This window comes from Chrysemys picta, chromosome 7 (assembly GCF_011386835.1).
Source record: "Chrysemys picta bellii isolate R12L10 chromosome 7, ASM1138683v2, whole genome shotgun sequence".
In the NCBI taxonomy this organism is placed as follows: domain Eukaryota; kingdom Metazoa; phylum Chordata; order Testudines; family Emydidae; genus Chrysemys; species Chrysemys picta.
Window position 1 is genome coordinate 387,700 of NC_088797.1, and position 23,609 is coordinate 411,308.

Sequence of the window (23,609 nt, forward strand, 5' to 3'; positions counted from 1 at the left end):
CGTTATAGTCCTAGCCTTCACAACTTCCTCAGGCAAGGAGTTCCACAGGTTGACTGTGCGTTGTGTGAAGAACTTCCTTTTATTTGTTTTAAACCTGCTGCCCGTTAATTTCATTTGGTGGCCCCTAGTTCTTATATGATGGGAACACGTAAATAACTTTTCCTTATTCACTTTCTCCACACCACTCATGATTTTATATACCTCTATCATATCCCCTGTTAGTCTCCTCTTTTCCAAGCTGAAAAGTCCTAGCCTCTTTAATTTCTCCTCATATGAGACCCGTTCCAAACCCCTAATCATTTTAGTTGCTCTTTTCTGAACTTTTTCTAATGCCAGTATATCTTTTTTGAGATGAGGAGACCACATCTGTACGCAGTATTCAAGATGTGGGAATACCATGGATTTATATAAGGGCAATAAGATATTCTCTGTCTTATTCTCTATCCCTTTTTTAATGATTCCTAACATCCTGTTTGCTTTTTTGACTGCCACTGCACACTGCGTGGACATCTTCAGAGAACTATCCACGATGACTCCAAGATCTTTTTCCTGATTAGTTGTAGCTAAATTAGCCCCCATCATATTGTATGTATAGTTGGGGTTATTTTTTCCAGTGTGCATTACTTTACATTTATCCACATTAAATTTCATTTGCTATTTTGTTGCCCAATCATTTAGTTTTGTGAGATCTTTTTGAAGTTCTTCACAGTTTGCTTTGGTCTTCACTATCTTGAGCAGTTTAGTATCATCTGCAAACTTTGCCACCTCATGTTTTACCCCTTTCTCCAGATCATTTATGAATAAGTTGAATAGGATTGGTCCTAGGTCTGTGGGCCCTGCTGATCAACTGCTCCATTGACGCGCAGGAGGGGCCGGGATCATGTCTGGGGCTGCCAGCCCTGCTGAGCAACTGGTCTCCTGGAGTCAGGCTCTATCTCCCAGAGGCTGCTGAAGCCAAAAGTCCAGCAGGGCTAAAGCAGGGTCCCTGCCTGCTCTGGCTCCGCACTGCTCCCGGAAGTGGCCAGCACGTCCCGGTGGCCCCTGGGGGCCCAGGGGGTCTCCGCGCAGTACCCCCACCCCAAGAGCCAACTCCTCAGCTCCCATTGGCCGGGAACTGCTGCCAGTGGGAGCTGCAGGGGTGGTGCTGGCGGGCAGGGGCAGCGCGCGGAGACCCCCCCACCTAGGAGCCGCTGCCAAAGGGAAGTGCTATTCAATTTAAGGAGCCGCCCAAGGTAAGTACCACCCGCCCGGAGCCCTCACCCCCTCCTGCACCCAAGCCCAGAGCCCGCACCCTGCACCCAAACTCCCTCTTGCACTCAAACTCCCTGCCCCAGCCTGGTGAAAGTGAATGAGGGTGGGGAGGAGAGCGAATGACTCATAGACTCATGGACTGTAAGGTCAGAAGGGACCATTATGATCATCTAGTCTGACCTCCTGCACAACACAGAATTTCACCCACCCACTTCCTGCAACAAACCCCTAACCTATGTCTCAGCTGTTGAAGTCCTCAAATCATGATTTAAAGACTTCAAGGTGCAGAGAATCCTCCAGCAAGTGACCGTGCCCCACGCTGCAGAGGAAGGTGAAAAACCTCCAGGGACTCTGCCAATCTGCCCTGGAGGAAAATTCCTTCCCGACCCCAAATATGGCAGTCAGTTATACCCTGAGCATGTGGGCAAGACTCACCAGCCAGACACCCAGGTAAGAATTCTCTGTAGTAACTCAGTTCCTACCCCATCTAACATCCCATCACAGGCTATCGGGCATATTTACCGCTAATAGTCAAAGATCAATTAATTGTCAAAATTAGGCTATCCCATCATACCATCCCCTCCATAAACTTATTAAGCTTAGTCTTGAAGCCAGATATGTCTTTTGCCCCCACTGCTCCCCTTGGAAGGCTGTTCCAGAACTTCACTCCTCTGATGGTTAGAAACCTTCGTCTAATTTCAAGTCTAAACTTCCTGATGGCCAGTTTATATCCATTTGTTCTTGTGTCCACACTGGTACTGAGCTTAAATAATTCCTCTCCCTCCCTGGTATTTATCCCTCTGATATATTTACAGAGAGCAATCATATCTCCCCTCAGCCTTCTTTTGGTTAGGCTAAACAAGCCAAGCTCTTTGAGTCTCCTTTCATAAGACAGATTTTCCATTCCTCAGATCATCCTAGTAGCCCTTCTATGTACCTGTTCCAGTTTGAATTCATCCTTCTTCATGGGAGACCAGAACTGCACACAGTATTCCAGATGACGTCTCATAGTGCCTTGTATAACGGTACTAACACCTCCTTATCTCTACTGGAAATACCTCGCCTGATGAATCTCAAGACCGCATTAGCTTTTTTCACGTCCATATCACATTGGCGGCTCATATTCATCCTGTGATCAACCAATACTCCGAGGTCCTTCTCCTCTGTTACTTCCAACCGATGAGTCCCCAGCTTATAACAAAAATTCTTGTTGTTAATCCCTAAATGCATGACCTTGCACTTTTCACTATTAAATTTCATCCTATTACTATTACTCCAGTTTACAAGGTCATCCAGATCTTCCTGTATGATATCCTGGTCCTTCTCAGTACCTCCCAAGCTTATGCTCTAATAAATTTGTTAGTCTCTAAGGTGCCACAAGTACTCCTGTTAGACTTTATTAGCACCCCCCCCCCCACGTTTCGTGCCGAGATTAGTAATAAAAAGATGAAATAAGATTGGTCCCAAAACTGATCCCTGAGGAACTCCACTGGAGGGGGGATGGAATGAGAGGGGGGTGGGAGGAGGTGGGATGGGGGTGTGGCCATGGGGGAAGGAGTGGAGTGGGGGCAGGACCTGGGGCTGACCAGGAGGGTTTGGGGGTTCCTGAAAAATTGTAAATCAAAATGGGGGTCCTCGGGTTGCTAAAGTTTGAGAACCGCTGCCTGGGCAGTGGTTTGTGTGCTGGGTGAAGAGGATTGTGTCATGGAGTGTGGGGGGGACACAAGGCCCTGACCCCCGGCTTCCTGCGATTCACCATGACTCTCAGCCAGCCAGTAAAGCAGAAAGTTTATTTAGACGACAGGAACACAGTCCAAGACAGGTCTTGCAGGCACAGGCAACAGGACCCCCCCCCCAATTAGGTGCATCTTGGGGTCCCAAGGCACCATAGCTCCCTGGGGAGGTCAGAGCCCCGTCTGCCTCCCAACCATTCCACCAGCCAGCTCTGCACCTCTCTCCCCAGCCTTTGTTCAGTTTCCCAGGCAGAGATGTCACCTGGCCTCTAACCCCTTCCTGGGTTCTCATGTTACATGCTCAGGTATTCTCCCTCGGCCAGTCTCCCATCCCCCAATGCAGACCATCCTAGCCACACTCCCCTGCCTTCCTAGCCAACACTCCCCACTCAGCATTCAAAGACCACATTAAGAACAGTCCCAGTTCGTCACAGATTGCAAAGCAATTTGTGAGAGGAGTGAATCTTAACAATGACAGTTGTGGGGGTGGGTGTTCATATGAGCCTCTCTCTTGCTGATGGTAGGAAGCTAGGGGTCTTTGTATCAGTATGTCTGGTTAAAGAGGCTGGGAGGTTTGAGATTGAAACACAAAAGTACTTATTTGGGGTACTGTGTTCTCATAAACAATTTGAGTCAGCCCCATATTAACAAACACAATCCCTGCCTCCACCTGGCAGGAAACCACCTTGTTTAAAAAATAAAATAAAAATGTTATGATGAAGCAAAGAAGCTTTGTTTTATACCCTGAAGCTCACCAAACTTTTGTTATGGCATGGAGTGTCCAGAGTATTGTGTCCAGTTCTGGGCACCACATTTCAAGAAAGATGTGGAGAAATTGGAGAGGGTCCAGAGAAGAGCAACAAGAATGATTAAAGGTCTTGAGAACATGACCTATGAAGGAAGGCTGAAAGAATTGGATTTGTTTAGTTTGGAAAAGAGAAGACAGAGGGGACATGATAGCAGTTTTCAGGTATCTAAAAGGGTGTCATAAGGAGGAGGGAGAAAACTTGTTCACCTTAGTCTCTAAGGATAGAACAAGAAGCAATGGGCTTAAACTGCAGCAAGGGAGGTCTAGGTTGGACATTAGGAAAAAGTTCCTAACTGTCAGTGTGGTTAAACACTGGAATAAATTGCCTAGGGAGGTTGTGGAATCTCCATCTCTGGAGATATTTAAGAGTAGGTTAGATAAATGTCTATCAGGGATGGTCTAGACAATGTTTGGTCCTGCCATGCGGGCAGGGGACTGGACTCGATGACCTCTCGAGGTCCCTTCCAGTCCTAGAATCTGTGAATCTATGAGAACTGGTTCCTTAGGTTCTATTGGATCTGGAGGGCACCCAACTGCTCTTTGCTGCTGTGCTGTTATGCAGGGGATGGAGTGAGGCAGAGGGAAGTCTCTTACATAACTGGGTCCCAGATCATTTAAAGTTCAACGATCATAACTATCCTCTTGGACTGTACCTGGAAGTGAATTAGTAGATGTTCTGAGCTCCCAGCTCCTCATCTCACTGCACTGGCTACAGCACTGGCACTCGCTTTCTGCACTGACTATAGCTTTTGGATGCTTTGCAGATGTAGTTTTAGAATGAGCAGATTGCCATAATCCAGCCTGAAGGTGATACAGTCATAGATGACTAGTGAGATCTTCATTCAAGAGGAACAGTTCAGGGCAACCTGGTCAGATTTAGATGAGAGTGGAATTTCTAGCTGTTGCTACTTTAAGATCCAGGAGCACCCATGAGCCAGCATGATTCTGAAGCTGAATCATGTTGGCAGGCTGAGCATATACCCACAGTAATGCTGCACAAGCTCTGCCCTTTCTGTTCTGTTTTATATAGGTTCTTGTACTGCATTCTCATGACTGTAATATCTTAGTGTCTTCCAGTAGTGCAATAAGCAACGTGACTAATGTCTGTCACCTGATGCTTTTTTTTATCAGTTTACCTTGTTTCAGCCAGCAGAAGGCAGAGAAACAATAGCAACTGGGTTTTAACACATACAAAAAAGCTGAGTGTCTTCTGCTTCCTGGTAGTATTGCAGCTCATAAAATCTGTTTCCCCTAGTGGCACATGCATATTGAACTGGAAGGGGGAGAGAATGGAATGTGCAGGGGCCCTTGGACACAGTTGTGAGCGTTTATTCTGGTCTGTCTCTGCTGGAGGGATTATAACCATTTTAAAGGTCTGGCATGGAAGTCTTAGGGTCACAGTGACATGGAAGGCTGTGGATAGATCTAATAATTATGACAACTCCCATCTTTTCATGCTCTCTGTATGTGTATATATATCTCCTCAATATATGTTCCATTCTATGCATCCAGTGAAGTGGGCTGTAGCCCACGAAAGCTTATGCTCAAATAAATTTGTTAGTCTCTAAGGTGCCACAAGTACTACTGTTCTTTTTGCGGAAACAGACTAACACGGCTGCTACTCTGAAACCTATGATGGATTGATTATCTGCATTCTGTGCTAGAGTTCAGTCTCTGTGCCATCCCTATATCTAAATTCATATTGATAGGGATTCAGGGAAACTGCGGAGTGGCCACAATCCCTTTTTCTCAGTAGTATTCCTCAAAAGAAGGGAGATCCAGCCTTTGTAATAAGCAGTGCAGCTGTTGCTGTTCAGGTGATTTTGAGCTAGAGTATAACCGCTGGCATTAGCCATTCTTGTCCATGTATCCCATATCTCATCCCTAGTTTTCATTCATCTGGAGAGGAAAGATTTAGATCAGAAGTGGTGGAACACCACTTGTTCAGCATCTCTAGCACATCCAGTAGCAGTTCTGGTCTCAGAACTCAGCCAGAGAAGAGTCTGATAGTTACCACCTTTCTCACTCCTTCAGTATCCAACATGCTTGGTCAATCTGTCTCCCCTACAGGCACAGAGATATTGAACGTGAAGGGTGAGATTGTTGGGGGAGGGCGGGGGGTTGTCAGAGAAGTAGTCTGAAAACTCCTCTGAGAGAAACTCCAGTCTGTTAGTGTTAACTCTTCCTAGATTTACCAGACTACCACGGCTCTGAGCACTGGTTTGGGCTTCACTGATTCAGTGGTGGAATAAAATTACAATTTAGACTCTGTTATGTCATAGGAGACTAAATATTCTATTTTCTGTAGTCAATGTGATGTGGAGTAAGCTTTCTGCAGAGGGCCTTGTGAGCAGGAAAGAGAGTGCATGTCTCTATCTAAGGGAAATATTAGTGTGTGGCTGGAGCTCTTATGGATGGAGAAAGAGACAGGTTGTGTACAAGAAAGGGTGGACTGGATAGGAACTAACAGAGTAGAGGAGAAGGATCATACAACCCACTTCCTTTGTTCAGATGTGTGTAGTTTTCCAGATTTGTGTAGTCCTGCCTGCTGTGTCTTGGTTTACCAGTCATCTTTCCCTCAGATCTATACAGGACACTGGCACAGAGGTTTTTGGGACTTTACATTCATAGGTCAATATAAAGGTGATTGAAACAGAATAACTCTGCCAAACTGTTTATCTTTATTTTTGTTTGTTCATGGTTGTCTCAGCTGATGTTTTTCAGTAATAGGAGTTTACTGCTGTGGCAATAAAATGGTTTGGGCATTTGAACAGTTCTGGTGAAGGGAATGCTCCACTTGAACATACCCATTACGGCTACCAAGATATCTGATAAATTACAAAAGGTCCTGGAAATATTGAGCCCAGCAGCCACTCTGGAAATCTCCATCCTTGTTGATTTACAAGCAACTAAGAGGTTAGAATCTGCTCTCCTTTTGTGACTGAGTCTCAGGCTGCTGGCAGCCAGCTATTGATCAGAGTAGGGGCAAGAAATCAGTGTAGAGATCGGAGGATGTATTAAAAAGATAAACAGTGATCTTCTGCTTCTTCCAAAAGGTGCAATCGCACCCTCCTGTTGTGGAACTTGCACCACCACCTTAGCTTCTAGCCAGCATTCACAGCAACTTATATGACTCTGATGGGGGTGAAGCAGGGGATGTCAACTCGTCATTAACTACTGGCGAGGAGGCAGCAGGGTCTTTGCTTCTCCCAATGACAGCATCATGTTAGTGCGTGTCAGCGCCTCATGACTGCAGACCATTTCAGAGGTTGCTGGTTCACGTGGTTGAGTGTCTGGAGCTAGTGACCAAAAAGAAAAGGGAAAGTGACTTTGCACATCAATTAAGGCATGTTGGATCCTGCTGGGCAATGTCCAGCTGACCCTGGCATCTGTCACTAAGAAGGTAAATTGCTTGTTGTATTAGGTTCCCCAGCAGGGATTTGCATATTTCTGCATACTCTCAACTCTGGTTTTCTGGTAGTCTCTACAGACTTGGTCTTGAGGGTTAATCACTAAGGAAGGAAAAAGAAAGAACTTTCTCCCAGCAGGCAGCTGACCCACCAGGAAAGATCCCAGGCGGATCTGTGGTTCCAGAATCGGACTCCTCAGTCATCTCAGGATCCATATGTAAATCTGTGGTAGAGCTCATCCTCTAATCGAGGGGTGGCCGATGATGATGATGATCACTCTATGCAACAGAAAGCTTGACAATGTGGGCAGAAAGATGGACTCGGGTACACTAGGAATCATGGTGCCAATGATCAGATCTTCCTGGCTGATATAATCAGCTACATCTTTTGGGAGTGCGTGCTCCCTTTGCTTGATTCCTTCCTGGAGGTTCAAAGGAAGGTAGCAAGAGCTATATTGCTCAGGGCCAGAGAGTTTTTAGGTGTGCAGTGCTGCAGAGCCCTGTGTGCCCCTGCCTCCTCTTAAGCTTCTTATGATGCATCAGGTAGATCAGCAGGAATTCTGATGGCTGGCATCACTCTCTGCCAGTAATATTGGCTTACGTTGATCAGCCTATTTGTGGCTCAGACCTGGATCTCCCCTTGGAGAATGACTATTTGTTTAACAGCAAAACTGGTAAGAATTTGTAGGAGAGAGATTATCTGCAGTCTTTGGGGTTGAACCCTCTTAGCCAGAGAAGGAGACACCCAGTTTTATTGTCTTTTCAATTTCAGAGGTGTTATCTTTCATCTGGTTCCTTTTGCCCCCTCTTCTCCAGAAGTCTAGCAGAAGAAACTGTGTAAAAGGAGACACTGTAAACAAAGATCCAGGTCTTCTGTTGTTTGTTCTTCCTGAACAACCAGCTAGATTTGGATTTGATGGGTTACTTGTGTGCTTTTTCCCCCCTTTCCCCCCTCCATTCTGAGACTGTTTGGACCATTTCCTTGTGTCATGGCATGAAATTACCAGAGATCGCTATGTGTTGGTGATAAGCCAGTTCTCTTCCATGTAGTACTCCTACCGTCTATCCCACTGCAGGCATCCCTCTCACAAGATATTGCTCAGAGCAAAGGTGGATTCTTTATTACGGGAGAGAGCAATAGAAGTGCCAATGCAGTGCAGAGGGAAAGTCTTTGTACTGCAAGAGAGAGAGCCTTCATAGCAAACCAGCTCATGGAAAGTAACTGCACTTTTGCATGTGAGACAATCACTACTAATGCAAAGTTTTGTCCATCAGCCTTTCTATAGCCCAAGAGCATTCACTGAGTGCCTAGCTAGTTAGTAGCATACCTAAAACACCCAGGGAGTAAGTGGGTCTCTACCGAGAAAACTGTCTGATTTGGACTGGCAATCTCTAAGCCATAAAGGAATCCCTTGGATTCCAGTCCCGAGGTATATGGCTAAACTGGGAAAAAATTATTCAGGGCGACCCTGAATTCAATACAAGTCAAGGCTTTCCTTCCAGAAAAGAGGGTTCCTCAATGACCGCATGTCCACCCAGTCTTTCCTGTCCCTCCCCTGTGGCTCCCACTCTGTCTGCATCTGTGAAATGCAGCAGCGTTGTGTAAAACTTTTTGGGGTTTGCATAAAATAAAAGTTAAACAGGAGGTGGTGTTCCCATCTGGTTCTCTGTAACACTTTAGATTCATTTCATTTAGATCCTTCTGCCAGCTTCATATATGGTTATATTACCATTTTAGGATATCACAAACATCTTCCTCCTACAGTAACTTTTATATGCTCGAGTTTGTTTTCTAAGCAGGGATTTACCCTGGGTTTCTACCTAGTTCAGTATTCTCCCCCTCAGAAGTCTGTGACATTTTCATCAATTCCATATGCTTTCTTTGCAGAAATTTTGGGCAGCAGTGAATATAGAGCTTAAGCTTGGGTTTTCTCTTCACAGCACTGGGAGTTCTCTTCACTCCACACTCTGCAGAGTTGTGGGCCACAACTGCTCTCTCAGGGTGAAGTGATCATGATTCCACCTTCTTTTTCTGAAATGAACTAGTAAGGCTGTAGTGTTCCTTATTGGATTAACCTATCAGAAAAGAATGTAATATCTGACATAGCTTGGCTGTTAGGAGAGGTGCAAGGTGGGGTTCAGGAAGCTTGGGGCCTTCTGTATCAATGAGCTCTTATCCCAAGTAATCATTACAGAATTCAGGGGATGGGCTCTCATGTAAAGAGCAGCCTTGATTGTGATCTAGACATAATCTGCCCACAGGTTGGACACAATGGCAGTATATGTGACGTGAATGTAAATAAAGATTTCTGGCTCCTTATTGCCCTGCCACTCCGAATGGGGTTTGTTTGTATTTTGGGGAGTGGATGGGGCTAGGTTCATGAAGGGCTATGGGGATAGGTAACAGCTGTTAGTAATTGGATGCAAAAGGAGTGAACAGCTTGTCTGTTAATCAGCACTGAGTTTAGTTTGGGGAAAGTAGCAAATTGGCTCCTTACAGGTTGAGGCTGGGTTGTAAAGAAGGGCTTTGGAGCTGCGGGTGATAGTTTAGGCAACAAGCACAGGTGGTTGTGCATGTCACCTGCTGGAAAGCTGCTTACGCTCTCTCTCCCCCCTTCTGCTGGAAGTCCCCAAGGGGAGTTGATATGGGAAAAACCCTTGCATATAACAAAGGTTAACAAAAATGCAACATATTGTTTTTTCCCTGCTAGGTTTCCCCATGTCCGTGACGTGTTGGCCGAGGCTCTGCGGCTCCTCCCCACCCTTGGAGCGGCCAGTCGCTACCTTTTGGACTCCGTGATCCCTGACGGACGTCATGAGCATTGCAATCCCTCTGGGAGTCACCACACCAGATACATCCTACTCAGATATGGCTGCAGGATCCGAGTAAGTGTTGTTTCCTCTGAATATGTGTGAGTGAATGCAAAGGCAGAGGTGAGCTCCTTTTCAGACTCCAGCATGTTTGGCAAACTCAGAATGGAGGGAACAGATGAACTTGAGACAGCAGTTAGAGGAAGGGGGAGCTCCAAAGGTATCGGATTCCTCCTTCCCAAGGCCAATACAAAAGATATATGCTGCTCCCTTTACTAAAACTAATACTAAAACAGTGTGTTTTCTGTGGAAGTGCTGGGAAATCTCAGCTCAGGTTAACAAGGGCTGTTGCACATCCACTACCCTTTGTAAGAGCGGCGAACTAATTAATGAGCTTGCACTGTCCAATAGAGTCTTGAGCAGTGTAAGACGGGGTGGGGGGCTGGGGACTGCGGTGATTGGCTGGTGCCTCTCTGTATAATTCATGACTGGCTGAGAGAGCATTCATGCAATTTAGCTGGGTGTGGAGGTCCACATGCTGATGACTGAGTGATAACAGCGCCTAGAGGGGTTGTTTGTTTGTCACTGGCATAGCATTGTGTGAGATAGCCCAGGCTGGAGAGTTAAGGGGGGCACAGCAGTCCCACAGTTCCAGGTTGTACCCCGGGGATCCTGTCTCACTGTCTTAACAAGCTAAGTGTCCTTAAAAGCTAGGGTTTTGTCTCATCATATGCTGATGTAAATTTCACAGGCTAGGTCTCTCTTCAGCCTGGGATCACTCCCCCTTAGTTCAGTTCTTTGAGAGATGTTGATATCATGAGCAAAGAGATGGGAGGAGAGGTGAAATGGAGGCCAGGGGGTCTGTCTCTGTCTCTCTTATATCACCCTCCCCTCTTTGAGGATTACTCCCATCTGGAGTGCAGGCAATAAAAGTAGTCTATTGTGAATGTGAGGGTTGAGCCATCTCTGTGATGAAATGTAAATTTCTTGTTTATACCTTCCTGTTGCTGAAGAATGGCTGTTTAAGCTGGTGATTGCTCTTTAACACCTAGCTGGGGTGCTTATATGTCTTTGACTCTGAAAAACCGATTTGGACCTGACTTTCTAACTCCGGAACATGTGACAACAATGTTATGCAGTAGAAACATATAACTTTACGTACAAAGTTGATACAGATATTTTACCAGGACAATAATGTTCAACAGACTGAGTTTTCAAATGATGCCTCACAAGGCATACTTTGTACAAAATTTATCATAGTCTTGTAAAAGTGGTGATCATAATAGTATAGATCGTCACTCCGGTATACTTCCAGCTTCTATTCCCCTGCATCTCTCAGTGAAGTCCTGACTGCATCTACTCTCTCCCAGAGATGGGCCACTTGTTTTTTTTTTTTTTTTTTTTTTTTTTTCCCCTTTGCATTTTCATATTCTCTAAGGATATCATCAGCACAGGATTCTCATACCTGGGTTTTATGCTTCCCAACATCAGACAGACCACCCCAAGCTCTGTTAGGACTTTGGGTTAGGATGTGAACTGTCCCTTGGAATATTGATTGTGCTCAACCAAGAAGCTCCCCACAGGAGATGCTGCTCCTGCTCTTTACCTCTCAGGCCTAGTCTGCACTACAAAGTTAGGTCAATGTAAGTTGCCTTGCATGGGCTTGTTTATGCGTCTATGCTCAAATTTGTCTCTGACTGACGTAAGTGACCCATTACAATGACACAGTAAAATCTTCTTCCTGAACTGTGTAAAACTATGATCGACCTACTTTGGTCATCGCAGTGTGACCCATGTCAACACTAACTGTCCTACAGCCAATGTCCTACAGTACCAAGGCCACACAACAGTGACCACTCTACTCACAATTTTAAACTCCATTACCTAGGGGTGATAGAAACTGGAAGCCCCCCACCTTTAGATACCTTATGTGTTTTTTGAAATGCCCTTTCCTGGTTGCCCATCTTGGCAAGCATACCTAGCAGCTCACCTTTGTTTGTGTCCAGCACATACAGAGAGGTACTAGATGCACTCCTGCCTGGAACAGGCAAGAAGTGTTGCATCTCCTGGGCCTGTGGAGAGAAGAGGCTGTGCAAGCTGTGAGGAAGTGGGTTTTTTCCCCTTGTTATGTTGTACGTGCGCCTTAATAACGAGGAGTCCGGTGGCACCTTAAAGACTAACAGATTTATTTGATCCTGGAGGACTTTGGGTTTAGGATATGAACAGATTTATTTGGACATAAGCTTTCATGGGTAAAAAACCTCACTTCTTCAGATGCATGACTCCATCTGAAGATATAGACTGTTGTTTTTGTGGCTACAGATTAACACGGCTACCCCCTGATACTTGACACCTGTGAGCCTTAATGTTTTGCATGAATATGGTATGTACCTCAGTTTCCCCTGTGTATTACACCAAAGCCTAGGCGGTGGGGATAAGGGTGTGTGTCTTTTACTGAGACCCCCAGGGCAGGTGAGACTGCTTCAGCTGCCTGCATGTGGACAATGGCCAAACCCCTTTGTAACCTGAGAAACAGGAGGGAGATGCGACCAAGTGACACTTTGCCAGGAAACAAGACACAGACTGCAAAAAGAACAGGAGTACTTGTGGCACCTTAGAGACTAACAAATTTATTTAAATAAATAAAGTCTCTAAGGTGCCACAAGTACTTCAGTTCTTTTTGTGGATACAGACTAACACGGCTGCCACTCTGAAAGACACAAACTAGAGCAGGGGCTATGGGCAGGATGGAGGCCAGGCAGCTTGAAGGGGTCAGACTCAGGGGAAGGGTCAGGATCCCAAGACTCTGGGGTTTCCCTCTCCCCAAGGTGGACTTTACTGAATGGTCCTACTTTCTGTGTTAACAAGATCCGTTCTAAGTTATGTTCCTATTGACTAATAAACCCTTCTGTTTTACAACGCTGGCTGAGAGTCATTTCTGACTGTGAAGTTGGGGTATAGGGCCCTTTGGGGGCGTGCAAGGCTTCCCCAGGCATCCATCAGGCGGACTCACTGCGGGGAGCTCACAGTGTGAACAGGGGTGCTGAATGCTCCGAGATTGGACCCAGGGAGTTCCAAAGCCAAGGAGGTTTCTTGCCCTGGACATCATGCCATGCGGGGAGTCAAACTGCACCAGAGTCTTGGCTAAGGTGCTCCCAGAGCTGTTCCAGATCATCCAGACTGAAACCTGTGAGGGTCCCAAGCAAGTGGACTCCCAGAGGGGGCCCATGGCGAGAAACAGCAGGCTGGAGGCTCAGAGAGGTGAGGTTCCAGGAGGCACTGGAGCCCAGGGCTTAACTCCCAAGAGATCATGGACTCCCCGAGAAGGGCTGTCACGATGAAGGGGGGTTCCTCCCGGAGACAGTAAGGAGCCGAGAAAGCCTAGGGCCTGTGAGTCCATGACACAAGCACAACTACGGAACAGCTGTAGAAATTGCAGATTGCACTGGGGATGCAAGCAAAGGGGTGTAACAGGGATCGGTAGCAGTGCCATATGAAAGCGAAGGAACTTTGCCAGGGATACCACAAGGCAGGGGAGGGCAACTCCTGCTACCGGTATCCTTTTATCTTTGTGGCCCTTCCTGCCCAGTCCAGTGGTTTTTAGTATGGTTATTTTTCATTGGTTCTGTCATTAACACCCCAATATATGAGTAAACAATGTAACACTGTTGCAAAAAAAAAAAAAAAAAAAAAAAAAAAAAAAAGAGGACATCATTTTGGGCTGTATTAGTAGAAGTATTGTAAGCAAGACATGAGAAATAATTCTTCCACTCTACTCAGCACTGATAAGACTTCAGCTGGAGTATTGTGTCCAGTTCTGGGCACCACACTTCAGGAAAGATGTGGACGAATTGGAGAAAGTCCAGAGGAGAGCAACAAAAATGATTAAAGGTCTAGAAAACATGACTTATGAGGTTAGATTGAAAAAATTGGGTTGGTTTAGTCTGGAGAAGAGAAAGTGGGGGAGGGAGCGGATGTGATAACTCTTCAAGTATTGTTCTCCTTAGCCACTGAGGACAGGACAAGAAATAATGAGCTTAAATTGCAGCAAGGGGATTTAGGTTGGACATTAGGACAAACTTCCTATCAGGGTGGTTAGGCACTGGAAGAAATTACCTAGGGAAGCTGTGGAATCTCCATCACGGGATTTTTTAGACAAACATCTGTCTGAGATGGAATAGGGTGCTCAAACTGGGGCGGGCCTGGAATGTATCCTTGGGAGGCGTGAGAAGGCAGAGTGGAGAGCAGCGGCTGCTGGCCGGGTACCCACCTCTGAAGGCAGCACCGCCACCACCAGCAGCGCAGAAATAAGGGTGGTCTGGTATGGTTTTGCCATCCTTAGTTCTGTGCTGCTGGCGGTGGCCCTGCCTCAGAGCTGGGCGGCCAGAGAGCTCTGTGCTATATATTTAAGTAGCTCTGTTTAAATCAATGCCTTATTGTTTTTAATATTTAATGAGAGTTGCACGTTGATTTTTTTTATCAGTATATGTACTTGGGGGGGAGGGGGAATAAACTACTACAAACATGAAGAAGAGGGGCACGATCAAATACGTTTGAGAACCACTGGTCTAGATAATACTTAGTCCTATCTTAGTGCAAGGGACTGGACTAATGACCTATTGAGTTCCTTCCAGTCCTACACTGTTATGATTCTATGATCTGAAGGATCATTGACCTCCAGAGACCTCAGAAGGTCTTTGGGGCTGAGTCCAGGACTGCTTCTTTATTTCTAGCTTTGTTACCATCAGCACCTCCTACCTCAGTGCCTTATTTCCCTTTGACGTCTTGGCTCTCAGTAACTTTAAACTGCAGCAGGAGAATGTTGGTAACAGGCTAAGCCATTCAGCATGTTTTCTGCCTGGAGATTGAGTAGGACATGTAGGGGAGTCGGATCTACCTGCAGATGTCACTCAAAGCATTCAGAATCCCTTCTACGGGGCACAGTCTGTGAGACTTCCATATGTCCAGCATAAAGCTAGCCTGATGTGCTTTGAAAGAAAAATCTTCAAAACGTAAGCCTGAGTTGGCTTCAACTGCTGTGTGCCAGGACTCTGGTGGTGCCATCCACCTCAGTACAGTCCTAGCAGACTAGGTTTGCATCTGAAGCATCCTGCACCAATCTCTCAAAGCTAAGGACTTCCCCCATGCAGAGTTCCCAAACCCCTGCAAATCTTGGCATGTGAAGTTGGTGGTAGCTAGGCATTGGTTCTGAATAATAAACATCAGCTGGCTGCACTGTCATTGATGAAGCTCCCAGTGCCAGGCAGTGTGTTGTAAGGGTCTTCAGCATCAACTTATCCTTCCTGTTCAGGGCAGAGGTGGAAACCCTGAGTGGCCGTGTATGTTGAAGGGTCTGGCCAAGTTAGCCTTGTTTATCTCTGAAGCTGCCTTGGAGGCTGCAGTTGCTATTTCACCCTTAATTCAGTTTAGCTTAATTCATAAACCAAACTGAGGGCTTGGCTACACTTGCAAGTTAGAGCACATTAAAGCAGCCCTGGGCACCCTAACTCATGACACGTCCACACTGGCAAGGCACATAGAGCACCCGGACTCCGCAGCTGGAGCGCTCCTGGTAATCCACCTCGACAAGAGGCATAACGCTTGCTGTGCCCCGGCTGGAGTGCTGCTTTGCCAGTGTGGCCACCCTGATCTGTTAATGCGCTCTGCTGACCAACCGTCAGACCCCCTTTTAAATTCTCTGGGAATTTTGAAAATCCCCTTCCTGTTTGCTCAGCCAGGCATGGAGTAGCTCTCAGCGAATCTTTCCAGGTGACCATCCCTCCACACGCCAGGCGATCCCCAGTATGGAGCAATGGCGAGGCGCTGGACCTCATCAGTGTTTGGGGGGAGAAAGCTGTCCAGTCCCAGCTGCGCTCCAGCCATAGGAATTATGATACCTTTGGGCAGATATCAAGGGACATGATGGAAAGGGGCCATGACCGGGACGCACAGCAGTGCAGGGTTAAAGTGAAGGGGCTGCGGAATGCCTACCACAAAGCCTGTGAGGCAAACCGCCTTTCTGGGGCTTCCCCCGCAACCTGCCGTTTCTACAAAGAGCTGGACAGAATACTTGGGGGCGACCTCACCTCCACTCCGAGGACCACCATGGACACTTCAGAGCTCAGTTCAGCAAGGCAGGAGGAGGAGGTAAGCGGGAGCGAGGGTGCTGAGGAGGAGGAAGACACCCCAGCATCCCTAGATGCATGCAACCAGGAGCTGTTCTCAGGCCAGGAGGAAGGTAGCCAGTCGCGGTGGCCGGTGCTCGGGGAAGGACAAACACTAGAGGAGGTGCCTGGTAAGCGGCTTTTATTTTGAGAAGGAAGTTGTTTGGTGCAGGTTCTTGGGGCGAGGAGGATTAGGGCTGCATGCATGCCTAGATGCGGAATAGGACATTGATGTGCTCTCTCACATTGCAGTAATCGGCCTCAGTGATCTCTTCAGAGGTCTCATGCAGAAGCTGGGCAATGCACTTGCGCAGGTTCCTTGGGAGAGCTACTGTGCTCCTTGTCCCTGTCAGGCTAACATGTCCGTGCCACTGTGCCGTGAGGGGCAGTCGGACCACTGCTGCACACAGGCAAGCTGCATATGGGCCAGGGCGGAAGCAGCATTGTAGTAGAAGACCCTCCCTTGCTTCCCAGGTCACCCTCAGTAGCGAGAGATCTTCCAGGACGAACTCCTGTGGAAAAATGTGGGGACAGTATTCAGTATAGGGCCCCCCTGCAGCTGTTAGCTCTCCCCAAGACACAGAACCCCAGAGAACACTATGGCCCTGAAACAATCAGTCCCCCTTGCCCCTGTGCTTACTCACCATTCTGGGGCTCCTGTGGGTTATGTGCGCTCGCTTTGGGATGAGCAAATTCTGCTATTGTGTAGACGGTGTTTGCCTTTAAGTACGGGCGAATCATTGCTCTGTCTGGTGTGAACAATGCTGCCTCTGTTAAGTGTTGCATTTTGCCTTTACAGATGCAACTTTGAGATCTCAGCCGTCCATGTTATCACCTGCTGAAAGACTCAAAAGAATTAGGAAGAGGCCACGCTGCATGAAGTAATGCAGCAGTCCCTTAATGAAAATCAAAAAGCGCACGAGTGGCGGGAGAGTGAAAGGAGGGTCTGCCAGCAGAAAGCAGATCGCTGGCACTAAAGCACAGAGCAGCTGCTAAGTATTATGGAGTGCCAAGCGGACTTGATACAGGCGCTCGTAGCCATGCAGGCGGAGCACTATCCTCCTCCCCCCCCCCCAGCCCTTGTTCCAAAACTCTTTCCCTTGTGCCCCCATGTCACCTCCAACCCACTTTCCCCACATCCGGGTTCTTATCGCCACCAACTGCCTCCAACACCTGTAGCTTCACCACTCAGTCCTGCAAACTATGACCCTTACCCACTGCACTCAACCACCATCACCATGCATTTTAGCCTGCCTGAAGTGCAGTGCTCATTGCACAGCACTCCAGACAGGAAGGCAGAGTAAGATAACAGGACATATGCAAATCTGTGATTGAACCGTTCCCCACCGCAATCCCTTGCCCTCTCTGTTTCCCAAGCAGTTGTGATTCTTTTCAATACATGAATTTTCTTTTCAATAAGTGGATTTTTTGGCTTTGAAAACATTCTTTATTATTGCATTAAGTAAAAGATACCTTAGCCCAGGAGAGCAACAGGCACTGCAAGTCAATGTAGCAAACACAGATTCCTACTAACTTTGGAACCACTGCACTTCTCTCCCGTGCAGGGCACCAAACATTACTGGTGGCTTTCAGCCTCAAATTTCTCACTCAAGGCATCCCTAATCCTTGCAGCCCCGTGCTGGGCCCCTCTAATAGCCCTGTTCTCTGGCTGTTCAAATTCAGCCTCCAGGTGTTGAACCTCCGAGTTCCATGCCTGACTAAATCTTTCACCCTTCCCTTCACAAATGTTATGGAGGGTACAGCACACGGATATAACCGTGGGGATGTTGTCATCGGCCAGGTCCAGCTTCCCATACAGACAGCGCAAGCGGCCCTTTAAATGGCCAAAAGCACACTCCACAGTCCTTCTACACCGACTCAGCCTGTTGTTGAACTGATCCTTGCTGCTGTCAAGGCTCCCTGTGTAGGGTTTCATGAGCCACGGCATTAAAGGGTAAGCGGGATCTCCAAGGATCACAATGGGCATTTCGACTTCCCCTACAGTGATCTTATGGGACAAAAGTCCCAGCTTGCAGCTTCCTGAAGAGGCCAGTGTTCCGAAAGATGCATGCGTCATTTCCGGGCCAGCCTGCGTTAATGTCAATGAAACACCCACGGTGATCCACAAGCGCCTGGAGAATCATAGAGAAATACCCCTTCCGATTAACGTACTCGGAGGCTAGGTGGACTGGTGCCAGAATTGGAATATGCATCCCATCTATTGCCCCTCCGCAGTTAGGGAAACCCATTTGTGCAAAGTCAGCCACAATGTCATGCACATTACCCAGAGTCACGGTTCTTCTGAGAAGGATGTGATTAATGGCCCCGCAAACTTGCATCAACACGATTCCAACGATCACCTTTCCCACTCCAAACTGGTTAGCGACCGATCATAGCTGTCTGGAGTTGCCAGCTTCCAGATTGCAATAGCCACCCACTTCTCCGCCGGCAGGGCAGCTCTCAATCTTGTGTCCTTGTGCTGCAGGGTGGGGGTGAGCTCAGCACACAGTCCCATGAAAGTGGCTTTTCTCATCCGAAAGTTCTGCAGCCACTGCTCGTCATCCCAGACTTGCATGACGATGTGATTCCACCACTCAGTGCTTGTTTCCCGAGCCCAAAAGCGCCGTTTCACGGTGGTGAGCATGTCCGTGAATGCCACAAGCAATCTCGTGTCATATGCGTTACGCGAGTCAACATCATCGTCGGACTCCTCACTGTCAGTTTGTAGCTTACGGAGTAACTCGACTGCCAAATGCGACGTGCTGGCAAGACTCATCAGCATATTTCTCAGCACTTCGAGCTCCATTCCTGCAGACCGAAAGGGAAGACAGAGTGCAGTACAAAACACGCTGAAAGATGACGCCAAATATGGATGGAAGCACAGGGATTGCTGGGATGCGATGCATCACAGGGCATTGGGACAGGACCCAGAATGCCCCGCACCCTCTGCCCCCTTCCCACAAGCTACAGAGCCAGAATGGGAAGAGGTGCTCTGTGGGATAGCTGCCCATAATGCACCACTCCCAATGCTGCTGCAAGTGCCGCAAATGTGACCACGCCAGTGTGCTTGCAGCTGACAGTGTGAACACACTGCAGTGCTTTCTCTACTACGCTCTCCGAGGGCTGGTTTAACTCACAGCGCTCTACATCTGCAAGTGTAGCCATGCCCTGAATTAAACGCTTAATGCAGTTTAACTAATCCACTTTAAATTCACACCTTTAGTTAATGCATATTAATTTTCCTAAATGTCCCTGTATAGACGAAGCCTTAGGCCTGGCCGACACTACAGAGTTAGATCAACGCAAGGCAGCTTATGTCAACCTAACTATGTAAGTGTCTACACTAAAATTTTGCTCCCGTCGACATAACAGCCTTGCTACACTGACTAAGTCCACCTTCACAAGCAGTGTAGAGTCCATGTTAATGTAGCTAGGTCAATGCAGTGCCAGTGAAGACACTGCATTGCTTACATCGACTGTTATTGGCTTTCAGAAGCCATCCCACAATGCCCCACACTTGACACTACAGTCAGTACAAGCGTTCCTAGTAAGGACACGCACCATTGACACAAGGAGTGTAGTGTGGACACACAAAAGTGATTTAATTACTGTGGCGGCTTTATGCCGATGTAACTGAAGTTGACATAATTTTGTAGGCGAGACATGCCCTTAGTGTTTAGAGTTCTGCCGGATTCACACTGGCAACACAAGACCCGGGAGTGAGAATCCTGCTTTTCTGTCTGCTTTGCCCCTTCTCCTGTGCTATAATCTTTGAAGGGGAGACTGGTGCCAAGTCTACATTATAAACTTACGTTGGAATAACTGCGTCGCCTAGGAGTGAGAAAAAGCCACACCCCTGAGCAATGCAGATATACAGACCTAACCCCCGATGTAGACAGCGCTATTTTGATGGCAGGGCTTCTCCCATCGACAGAGCTGCTGCCTCTTGGGGAAGTGCAGTACCTACACTGATAGGAAAAGGCCTCCTGTTGGCAAAGTAGCAACCTTACAGAAGCGTGCTGCACTGCTGCAGTGTTTTAAATGTAGACCTGCCCGGGAACTACAGATGTGATTCACTTATTTCCTGTGTCATTTCCAATGCAACCTATAATTGTACATGTGCAGTAGTATGTCCTCTTCCATCTCCTGTTTTGGAATGCCTCTCAATTGAGAGGGTATTTCCTTTCTGGTATTCTGTTGCTGCCCTCATTATCTACCGCTTCCCTGTGCTGAATTGCATCTATCCCTCCTCTGCCCAGAACTCCTGCAGTCCTTCACCAATAGCACACTTTATACTTGATTTTGACCTGATATTTTTCGCCACCGTGTGGTGAAAATATGCATTGTCATTTTAAGTTAGCAAAAAAATTCCCGTTCAACACATGTCGGCATGTAGGAAGCATAAAGCCAACCTGCTTTGCCTATGCCCTTTTCTGTCCAAGCCATGAGTTTTATTGACCCTTCTTTGCAACATGGAATCTTAACCATCCCAAACTGTGCAAGATGTTTTTAGGACAACTGTAGCTTCCATACAAATTATATCCCAAAACACTGTGAAGTTAAGTGACACTAAGGCTTTGTCTACACTAGCACTTTTGTCGGTCGGGGTGCCAAACCCCCCCCCCCCCCCCCCCCCGACTGACATAAAGTTTCACTGACAAAAGCGTCAGTGTGGACAGCGCTATGTCGGCAGGCGAGCATCTCCTGCCGACATAGCTACCACCACTTGTTGGGGGTGGTTTAATTATGCCAGTGGGAGAGCGCTCTCCTGTCAGTATACAGCGGCTACACAGGAGACCTTACAGCAGCGCAGCTGCAGCGGTACACGGTGCCTCTGTAACGTCCGTAGAGTAGACATAGCCTTAGTAGCTGAGGGGAAGAAGAACAGGCATAAAGGCAGGAGAGGTGTGTTCATCTGCAGTTTGGAGATGCTCTTTTTGGATTTAAAGAAGGAGAAGGTGGTGGTGTGTCAGTGTGGTGAGACTGAGACTAAATCAGCACTGGCCAGGCCGAGGGCGTGGAGTGGGGCACAAGAAGGGTGTGATAAGGATCATAGGCCCAGATAGAACAAGTCCATGGAGGGTTTTAAAATCAAGGCAGGAAATCCTGAACTGTATCTGGAGGTGAATGTGAAGATAGTGGAGGAATATGAGAGTATGCACATAATGTGTCTGGCTGTGTCAGCATGTTTCTTACTCCTCTCCTGCTTCAGCATGAGGAGATGAGTTAGTTACCCCTTATCTAGCATGAACCCTGCTTAGCTGCCTGTTCTGTCTGTCAATCACAGGTTTATCCTACACCCCCATCCTCCATGTATGGGCCACATTGTGAAGTGGATAATGTACCTCAGTTTCCCTGAGATCTCTTAACAGTGAGTTTACACTTCTGCCGAGTGGGAAAGAGGAGAATGCTGAGATATTGGCAAGTGCCTGACAAGGGGGAATTTGGTTCCAAACTGATGGATCTTACTTCTGGCAATTTTCTGCAGCCCAGAGTCCGTGGAAGCTAGTCCAGCTGTCGATGAGAAGAATGTGTACTCCAGTCATGGCTATGAGGCCACCCAGAGGCACAGCTATCGAGGGCTGCCTTATGCAGTGAGTACTCACCCTTTAATCTGCAGAGCATTACACTGTACCAGCCCCTTCCTTTACACTCTGCTCCCTTGCTCCTTCTATAGCCCTTTCCCTACATAACCTGAACTGCAGTTTTGTTTAGCTCAAACTTTGTAGGCTGCGTACTATGCAGTCTACTGTGTACCTCCATCTGAGAGAGACAGCGGCAATGCGGGGGTGGGAGCATGCGGGGGTCACGCGCCCCCCCCCAGATTTCTGCCTTCCCTTTAGCAACATCTTCTAGAGGTTTACTAACTGTTGGGCAAGCCTCACCTCAGTGGGCCACTCAGTCTGTCTCGGTTGGGCGGGACGCAATCAAACATTTGAGATTGGCCCAGTAAGGAATGGAGACGGCGTTCCCTCCCCAAGCCACACTGTGCAGGGCTGGTGTCGCTGCTTCCCCCACAGAATGTTCCTCCTTGCCCCACTAGTACTAAACCTCTGTACTAAATAAAATGCGTTGTCTTCCATTACAGGATTTTTCTCGCATACCTCCTGATGAGAGCTCGTGTACCCCTAGGGGTACGTGTGCCCCAGTTTGAAAACTGCTGGTATAGCTTATTTTGGGGCAACAGCAGTGTGACTGAGTCCTGCCAAACTTCCTGCATCTTGTGTGTTTGTTACTCTCAAGGCCCCATGTTCTCTTCAGCAAGCTTGATGTAGATTCAGTGGCAAGATCCCCTGCTTCCTGTAATGCTCTGTGAGGCAAATAGGAAAATCTGCAACAGCTTCCTTTAAATTTTAAAATGGAGGATTTTGTTGAACAAAGTTTATGAATGTGTAACACCTTCCACAGTATCCTCGCTGGTGGTGTTTGATACCAACTGCAATTTATTTTACACTGTCTTCACACTTCGTTTTCAGCGTGCTGCAGATTTTCATATTGAAAACACATACCTGTCAGAACTTGGGAAGGTTGGGGAGAAGTTGGAGATGACATCTGCAGAGGGAAAGCATGGAAAGTGGTTTGAGATTTTGGGATAAGCACATTAGCTGGATGTTTTTTCAAAACAATTAGCAGTGAAACAGTCAATATTGACATTTGAATTGTTCTCAGAGGTTTGAGAAAAATAGTGACAAATAGTAAAAAATTGAGACAAATAGTGCAGTTCACGCCTCTCAAAGCTATTGCTTCAAGCTGTTTGCAGACTGCTGTTTTCCATTCAGATTGTTTGTTGGTTTCTTGGATGGCTGTTGAGTTAGAGCTGAGTTTTAGGCTATGCCTACGCTATAAATTACTTTGGTATAATTTATGTTGCTTAGGGGTGTGAATAATCCACACCCCGGAGTGACATAAGTTACACCGACCTAAGCAGCAGATTGGACAGCACTATGTTGGCAGGAGAGCTTCTCCCTTCGACATAGCTACCGCCACTTGTGGAGGCAGGAGTTCTTAAGCCAATGGGAGAGCTCTCTCCTTTCGCCAGAAGTGCAGCAGCAGCGCAGCTGCAGTGTAAACATACCCTGAGACTTTGAACTCCCTATGTTCAAAATAATTCTGATGGAGATGTTTATTTTCAGGATCATAATTATGGAGCTCCTCCTCCTCCGACCCCTCCAGCATCTCCCCCAGTTCAGACTATCATCCCTCGTGCTGAGCTGAATGGCTTGCACTCTCCTGACGAGGAGAACTCTGGGGACAGTGAGAGTTCCTCAGAGGGAGAGTCCATTCCCAGCTGGTGTCACTGCACTCTCTCTCAAGATGGCTTCCTCATCAAGTGTGACAAATGCAGGTAACTTCTGATGCATCGCAGAACTGGACGGCTTCTAATGCCAGACTATCACATTTGAGTTGGGGATGGACTTCCTGTTGCTGGTTGA

At 47.3% G+C, this 23,609-nt stretch overlaps 1 protein-coding gene across 13 annotated transcripts in view; it reads left to right on the forward strand.

The window, feature by feature from the left end:
* Window positions 1–23,609, forward strand: part of SETD5 (SET domain containing 5) — a 148,027-nt gene that overhangs the window by 43,997 nt on the left and 80,421 nt on the right. For 4 of the 13 annotated variants that reach the window (XR_010589361.1, XR_010589362.1, XM_042844237.2 and 1 more), the window contains exons 1-4: window positions 15,767–16,307; window positions 16,976–17,057; window positions 21,665–21,770; window positions 23,310–23,521. Coding sequence is in view for 8 of the 13 variants with exons in the window: in XM_042844237.2 (XP_042700171.2) it covers window positions 15,932–16,307; window positions 16,976–17,057; window positions 21,665–21,770; window positions 23,310–23,521 (776 nt within the window). In the remaining 5 variants the exon portion in view is untranslated. Of the gene's footprint in view, window positions 1–9,912; window positions 10,088–15,746; window positions 16,308–16,975; window positions 17,058–21,664; window positions 21,771–23,309; window positions 23,522–23,609 lie in introns of those variants that run through there. The other 9 variants (XR_010589364.1, XR_010589363.1, XM_042844238.2 and 6 more) reach the window with 4 other exon arrangements.